We start from the raw sequence: 8,513 nt of genomic DNA, 5'->3' as shown, positions 1-8,513 counted from the left end.
AGATCTGTTTTCACTTTGACACAAGTCTTTTCCTGTTGATCAGTGTCAAAAAAGTCAAATTAATTCCATTGTGATTCAATATGTAAAACAAACTTACAAGGGTGGTGAATACTTTATAGGCACTGTATTTTCTGGCATGCACATTAATCCGTCTCCAAGTGCAACTGTTACCTGCAAGCTGCAGCTTAATGACCTTGGATCGGGAGTAGAGTTGATGGTTGGAACATTGCCCATTTCTCCTGTAAATGGCCTCCATTCCAATGAAAAGCTCTTGGAGGTGGTAAAATATTCCATTAAGCAAGATTAAAAAGAACTATATCAGGGTTGTTTGTGGTGGGGTTTGGTCTCTTGGACCTTGTTAGTTTTAAATATGGTTTGTATATTATGGCCAGATCTAAGTATTTAACCAGTGGTGGATAACTCTTACCAGAGCCAGTTGTGGTCTGAGGTAGGCTAGACATGATCACATTGAATGGCAAAGTAGGCTTGAGGGCTTGTCTGTTCCTGCTCCTTCCTATGCCTCCATTTAACTTATCTAGAAAGTGGTTACAATCTGAAACTGTAAATGGCACTGAGTAATTTCAATGCTAATAAATCATTTATCCATCTGTACATGGGATGAACTGAAGAGATGGTACTGTACTGTATGTATTTTAATATGCCTTTATAACCATGGAAATAATCAGTGTCATCCTTAAATTATTCCAGGCCAACAAAAAACAAACAGTGAGAACAGCCTTGCTGAAAGAAAATCAATTAGATAAACTCTGAAGTTCAATAATGCTTCCTTTGATTGTTCACAGTTGAAAACAGTAAACTACCAGCTCCAGTCTGATTGATTAAATTTCCACTTGGTGCACGAAAAGGATCTAACTGGGTACGGAAATAAAAACCAGAATCATGAGCCACATCTATTGCCATAAAAACCCAGCATGGGGCATCATTGGACAATTCCTGCCAATTGTTTGGTTCAAAAACTCAAAGGCCATAAAGAATCTCAAATCAAACGGGCAGAAATACTGAAAGAATTCAACAAGTGCAGCAACATAAAAATGAACTATTGATGGTTCAGGTTGAATAACCAGTTTTGTTTTTGTTCCACACAGGCTGCTGGACTGGCTAAAATCTTCCAGCATTACTGATTTTACTTCTTACTTCAAATCCCAGCATCTGCAGTCACATTTCCAATGTACATTTTTTCTAGAATTTCACCAGTTATGAGAAGACTGAATAAATCTGTTCTTGGTATATTTAATGATTTTGATTGGATGCTGATTTACTTCAAAACATTTTTACTCTGTTTTGATTTGATCCACAAGTTTCTTTTCGGTAGAAAATGCACATTTGTCAATCTGCATAAGTTGCTAGTTTGACTGGAACTCCACGGATCAACACAGAACAGCAAAGTTGTGCCCACCCTGTAACCTAACCCTTCCCTCCCATATAGCTCTCCCAATTTTGTTTCCATGTATGTGCTTGTCTAGGTTTCTTAAATATCCCTAATGTACCTGCCTCTACCATCACCCCAGCAGTGTGTTCCATGCCTTCTGTTGGGAGGGGTGGACATAAGGGGTGTGTGTGTGTGTGTGGCCTGAGATCTCTTCCCTCCTTTGCCCCCCAACCCCCATCCCCAGTACTTTCCTTCCAATACCTTTAAGATATTACCCTGTGTATTAACTAGTTCTACCCTGGGCAAAAGTTTCTGGCTATCCACTCTATGCCTCTCATACACCTCTAGCAAGTGACCTTCCATCCTCCTCTCCAAAGAGAAAAGCACTAAACAAGAACTAACTGAAATTGCACCTACTGTTAGGGAAATTTGGTATCAATTTGTCTTGAATATTAATTGGAGATTTTGTATGAATTGCTGTACTGGTAGGGCTGCTAGCGTGCAAGGATATTATTGCAAGCTGATTTGGCAGATTGTAATGTCAGTTAATGTGTAGTGATTATTATACAACATTGGCAGACCTCAATACAGTTGAAGCCTTATGTTCATACATGGAGAATTTCATTTTCAGCACCACTTGAACCAACTTAACTTTTTAAAAAGATATCAATTATTGCCAGTTTTCTAATGATTAACACAAAGGAGAGTTCATTCCGGAAGCAATATTTGGTCTTTGCAAAACTATTACAATGCACTATAGTATGGTCTGACATCAAACTGCAGCAAATCCTTGTTGGTCCAAACTTTGGAGCTTTGGTAGTCATTCTTCTTGGTCTTCAATACAGCAAAGATGCTGAGATGAGGGTTTGCAGACTGTTAGGAAAAAGACAACTAACAGCCTACCCTACAGCCATCTCAGCTTGTTAACACTTCAAATGGCTTTATGCATAACAGATGTTCTTCGAACAGTTTCTACACAGACTTAAGTGAGCATCAATATTTGAAAGCAAAAAGAAACTAGATACTGGAGATCTGAAATAAAAACACCAGAGATACTCAGGTCTGATGGTATCCTTTATTTCACTACTGCAGGAGATTTTGTGTGAGATGAGAGTGCATCTCTGCCACTTGTAGTAGTCCATTACTGAGACAGAACAGTGTCAACAATGGCAGAAATGATTTGGGGCCGTTAATTTGTATTTACTGTAAGTCTCAAACGGCTGGTGCCCGGATCATTAGCACTACTCAGCTATTTGTAACACACCACTGTATTCAGAGAAAATTTGGATTAATCTTTTTTTTCCTCCTGGAAGTAAACAGTGGGCAGGATGAATGTGTGGATGAGTGCAGGCCCTTGGATGGTGCAAAGACCCAATGACTCATTTTCGCAGTGTCAGTTAAATTTAAAGGGATTACATCCATGAGTGGTCTGTCACCAAATCTGGAAGATTACAGTAGTTGTCTGATGTCTGGAATGTGTTACAACTGTGTGAGCTTTAATAATCTTGCATCTTTCAATAGTCTTCAATTGCCATACATCTTTGAGCCACGTTGGCAGGAAAAAGGCCTAGTCTCCAACATCTTTGGTTCTTGACTCTGTACCAAAGTTTGCGGGCAACCAGAAAATATTCAATCAATGAAAGGCACTTGCAAACTAACCAAGCAGACCATCGGTGTTCTGAAACAACACTACTGTTGCCTAGATTATCTAGAGACAGTGCCGCAGGGCTTTACAAAGGCATAGTTTATTGTATCTTCCATAACCCATGATAAATGCAGGCTCATCCTTGCCAGCAGCTGTGGATCAAAAGAAGGAAAGGAGTAAAACTCAGCAGTCTTACTGGCTGAGCAGATTTTAGTTTCAATAAATAGAGTCCTAATCCCTCATTCCATTGGTTCCTGTTTTAACTACTTCTGTTGTGAATTATTGTAATAGTAGTTAAGGAACACAAATTAAAAATCTAAATTACATTTATACATTGAACTATGATGAAATCTGTGTGACTTTTAATTTAATCATTCCTTTAATGCTTGCGATCCACACAACTTTATCAATCTTAAAGCTCACACGTTCTGGAGTATAGCATGGCAGCTGGAAAGCTACTGTTATGCAGTGAAAGAGGTGACCTTGAACCATAAAATTCATCCTCTGACAACACTCTCACCATGAGTCCTGGATGTGTTAATTGGCTGGCTAAAAGACCATGGGAAAGGCAGAGTGGTAGGGGTGGGAGTTTAAAGATAATGTTTTGGGAACGGACAGCAATCTCATGTAGATCTAAGTGCATACCTCAGGCTGCCTCTGGAACACAGGTTGCAAGACTGCTAGCTTCTCCAATCCCCAAATCCAAACCTTGATTAGCATGTTAAATGGCTTCTGCCAGTGATGCAAAAGAAATTGAGACTTTGATCATCAGGTACTATATGATGGTTGTGTCTGCAAATTTTGAACTCGATGTGAAGGATTGTGAAGGATGGAATCCCATCCTTCTGCGTGTGCCAATGGCCATTTGATTACTAACTTAATTGGTTTTGCACAAAATTGTGGGCCAAAGGGTCTTCTTGTGCTGTACTGTTCTATGGTATTTGGTTATTAATCTATTGTTGTCACACATACTGAGGTATAGTAAAACACTTTGTTCTACGTGGCATTTATATCAATAATTTCAAAACACAAGTAGATAAGGTAGCACAAGGGAAACACAGTAACAAAATGCAGAAGATGTTACAGTCACAGAGAAAGTGAAGTGCAGGTAGATAAAAGGATGCAAGTGCCAAGAAGTATATTGTGAGATCATCCTCACAGAGGAGATCTGTTCAATAGTCTTGTAACAGCAGGACAGAAACTCTCTTTTACTGCATCCAGAGTGTGTGCCTTTGAGAACATATCAGGCATATCCAAACCAAAAACTGTGCATGAACCAATAATCATAGTCTGCTGAGAGCTAGATCTGTGGCTTTCAAGACTAGTGATTCAGAACTATATAAGTCTCGGTACAAAATGGCAGAAGGCCATTTTTAGAGCAAACGTCAATTCTCTTTGAAATTAGAGGTGGAATCAGCTCTGGCAGGGTCTGCAGGCCTGGTGAAACCTAACAGCATGAATGGCAGTGATGCTTCACTCCCAGACGAGCTCAGTGCTTTTTATGCTCACTTTGAAAGGGAAAATAATACACCTGAGCGAATCGCTGCAGCTTCTGGTGACTCTGTCACCTCTGTCTCGGAGCCCAACATCAGAACATCTTTCAAGAGGGTGAACCCTCACAAGGCACCAGGCCTGATAGTGTACCTAGTAGGGCATTGAAAACCTGTGCCAGCTAACAGGCAGGAGTGTTCTAAGGACATCTTTAGTCTCTCACTGCTGCAGGCAGAGGTTTCCATCTGCTTCAAAAGGGCTACAGACATACCAGTACCCAACAAGAGCAGGGTGAGCTGCCTCAAAGGTGATCACCCAGTTACACCCATATCTACTGTGATGAAGCGCTTTGAGAGGTTGGTCATGGCCAAGATCAACTCCTGCCTAAGCAAGGACCTGGACCCACTGCAATTTGACTATGATCACAACAGATCTACAGCAAATGCAATCTCACTGGCTTTCCACTGGGCCATGGATCACTAGACAATTACAATTCCCGTGTCAGGCTGTTGTTTGATTACAGCTCAGTGTTCAACACAATCATACTCCCTCTACTAATCAACAATCTCTAAAACCTGGGCCCCTAGCTTCTTTTGCAACTGGATCCTTGACTTCTTCATTAGGTCCACGGTCATTGCAGATCGGAAATAACATCTCTTCCTCACTGACAATCGACATTGGCGTGCCTCAAGAATGCATGCTTAGCCCACTGCTCCACCCTCTACACCCATGAACATGTGGCTAGGCACATCTCAAATGCCATCTGTAAAATTGTTAGCAGAATTTCAGATGATGACGGGGAGGCATACAGGAGTGAGACAGGTCAGCTAGCTGAGTGATATCGCAAAAACAACCTTGCACTCAATGTCAGTAAGACCAAGGAATTGATTGTGGACCTCAGGAAGAGGAAGTTGAAGGTGCACACATTGGTGCTCATCAAGGTGAACAGTTTCAAATTCCTGGGATTCAACTTATCTGAAGATCTATCCTGGGCCCAATATTTTGATGCAATTAATTACAAGGAAGGCACAACAATGGCTATATTCCATAAGGAGTTAGAGGAGATTTGGTATGTCACTAAAGACTCACAGATTTCTACAGATGTACCGTGGAGAGCATTCTAACTGGATGCACCACCATCTGGGATGGAGAGGCCATTGCAAAGGATCGGAAAGAGCTGCAGAAAGCTGCCTGCTCCATCATGGACCCCAGCTTCCCCAACATCCAACACATCTTCAAAAGGCACTGCTTCATAAAGGTAGCATCCGTCATTAAGGGCCCGCATCACCCATGGTATGCCCTCTTCTCATTGCCACCATCAAAGAGGTGGTACAGGAGCCTGAAGACACACACTTAACGCTTTAGGTATAGCTTCTTCCTCCCTGCCTTAGATTTCTGAATGGACGTTGATCCCATGTACACTATCTCACTAACTTTCTTTTTTTGCACTAATTTATTTTTTATATATAGACAGTGGATTCCGGTTAACTGGGACAAATAGGGACAAGTATATTCTGGCCCAGTTAAGCAGCTGCCCCAATTAGCTGATGTTTTCACAGAAATAGTTAAAAAAGGTATAAAAAAGATAAACTACCATTTAATTGAGTAACAATTTATGTGTTTAAATGAAATACAGAACAAATTAGAACACTGAATACTACTACAGCACTATAAAACCGTATATTAATTCGTTCCCTATAGTTATCGCCAGTTGCATCCTCCAAATCTTCACTTTCATTGTAACATTCAGGATGGCTGTTGATACCTTTAAATTCGTTATAGCTGAAGTAGTGAAATCATTTCATTTTCACCAGCGGCCGTTTCTGGCATCTCTAAGCCTGAATACTTGGAACTGTAGATAGGAGACCAAAATAGCACACAATAAACTACATTAGGCCTCACCGACGTCTTATACAATTTCAACATAACATCGCAACTTCTGTACTCAGTACATTGATTTATGAAGGCCAACATGCCAAAAGCTTTCTTTATGACTCTATCAACCTGTGATGCCACTTTCAAGGAATTATGGATCTGTATTCCAAGATCCCCCTGTTCTACCGCACTCCTCAGAGCCCTACCATTCACTGTGTAAGACCTATCCTGGTTGGTCCTCCCAAAGTGGAATACCTTACACTCATCTACATTAAATTCCATCTTCCATTTCTCAGCCCATTTTTCCAGCAGGTCTAGATGCTGCTGCAAACTTTGATAGTCTTCCTTGCTATTCATTACATCCCCAATCTTGGTGTCATCCACCAATCTGGTGATCCAGTTTAACAGTTTGTCATCCAGATTGTTGATATAGAGTGGATGACAAACAACAACAGACTCAGCACCGATCCCTGTGCCACACCACTAGTCACAGCCCTCTAGTCAGAGAGGCAACCATCTACAACCACTCCTATGCTTCATTTGTGAGCCAATGTCTAATCTAATTTACTATCTCATCTTGAATGCAAAGCAACTGGACCTTCTTGACCTACCTCCAATGAGGAGCCTTGCTAAAGTCCACGTAGACAGCATTCACTGCCTTGCGTTCATCAACTTTCCTGATAACCCTATAAGATTGGTTAGACATAACTTACTACACACAAAACCATGTTGACTATCCTTAATCATTGCCTGTGTATACAAATATCTGGGCCCTTAGAAAACCTTCCAATAATTTTCCCACTATTAATGTTAGGTTCACTGGCCTATAATTTCCTGGCTTATTCTTAGAGCCTTTCTTAAACAATGGAATAACATTAACTATCCTCCAATCCTCAGGCACCTCATCCATGGCAAAGGATGTTTTAAATAACTCTGCTAGGGCCCTGCAATTTTTGCACTAGCTTACCACAGCGACTAAGGGAACACATTATCAGGCCCTGGGGTTTATCTACCCTAATTTACATCAAGACAGCAAATACCTTCTCCTCTGTAATCTGTATAGGGTCCATGAACTCAGTTTTGATCTACGGACTTGGTATTTGTCTCTTGAGTAAATACAGATGCAAAATATCCATTTAAGATCTCTCCCATCTTTCAACCCTATGCATAGATTACCACTCTAATCTTCCAGAGGACCAATTTTGTCCCTTGCTATCCTTTTGCTCTTACTATATCTGCAGAAGCCCTTAGGATCCTGCTTCACATTGTCTGCTTGAGCAACCACTTGTCTTCCTTTGCCCTCCTGATTTCCTTCATAAGTATTCTCTCACATTTCTTATACTTCTCAAGTACCTCATTTGTTCCTTCCTACCTTTACCTGCTATGGACCTCCTTCTTTTTCTTAACCAGGGCCTCAATCTCTCTCAAAAACCAAGTTTCCATAAACTTGTTATCCTCACCTTTTATTCTGACAGGAACATACAAACTTTATACTCTCAAAATTTCACTTTAGAAGGCCTCCCACTTACCAAGTACACCTTTGCCAGAAAACAACCTATCCCAATCAACACTTGCCAGATTCTTAATGATACCATCAAAATTGTCCTTTCTCCAATTTAGAATCCCAACCCGAGGACAGACCTATCCTTTTCCATAATTACCTTGAATAAATGGCATTACAATCACTAGGTACAAAGTGTTCCCCTACACAAACTACCTTGCTCTGTTTCATTCCTGAATAGGAGATCTGGTATTGCACCCTCTCTAGCTGGGACTTCTATGTACTGGTTAAGGAAACTTTCCTGAACATATTTGACAAACTTCCCCATCCAGCCCTTTTACAGTATGGGAGTCCCAGTTCAATATGCGGAAAGTTGAAATCACCTACTATCACAGCCTTATGTTTCCTGCAACAGTCTGTGATCTCCCTACAAATTTGCTCCTCTAAATCCTGCAGACTGTTGGGTGGTCAATAATACAATCCCATTAACATGGTCATACCTTTCTTATTTCTCAGCTCTACCCATAAAGCCTCTCCAGATGAGCTCTCCGGTCTGTCTGATTGAGCACTGCTGTGATATTTTCCCTGACTAGTAATGTCACCCCTCCCCT

The 8,513-nt window shown here is 40.9% G+C and overlaps 1 protein-coding gene across 1 annotated transcript in view; it reads right to left on the bottom strand.

Moving 5' to 3' along the window:
• Nucleotides 1-2,865: 2,865 nt before the first annotated feature.
• dnajb13 (DnaJ heat shock protein family (Hsp40) member B13) overlaps nucleotides 2,866-8,513 on the bottom strand; it is a 57,318-nt gene continuing 51,670 nt past the window's right edge. Inside the window, exon 8 of the mRNA XM_063052923.1 lies at nucleotides 2,866-3,187. Coding sequence (XP_062908993.1) covers nucleotides 3,172-3,187 — 16 coding nt within the window. The 3' untranslated portion in view covers nucleotides 2,866-3,171. The remainder of the gene's footprint in view (nucleotides 3,188-8,513) is intronic.

Source organism: Mobula hypostoma, chromosome 7 (genome assembly GCF_963921235.1).
Source record: "Mobula hypostoma chromosome 7, sMobHyp1.1, whole genome shotgun sequence".
Lineage (NCBI taxonomy): Eukaryota > Metazoa > Chordata > Chondrichthyes > Myliobatiformes > Myliobatidae > Mobula > Mobula hypostoma.
This window is presented reverse-complemented; position numbering and strand designations above follow the sequence as displayed.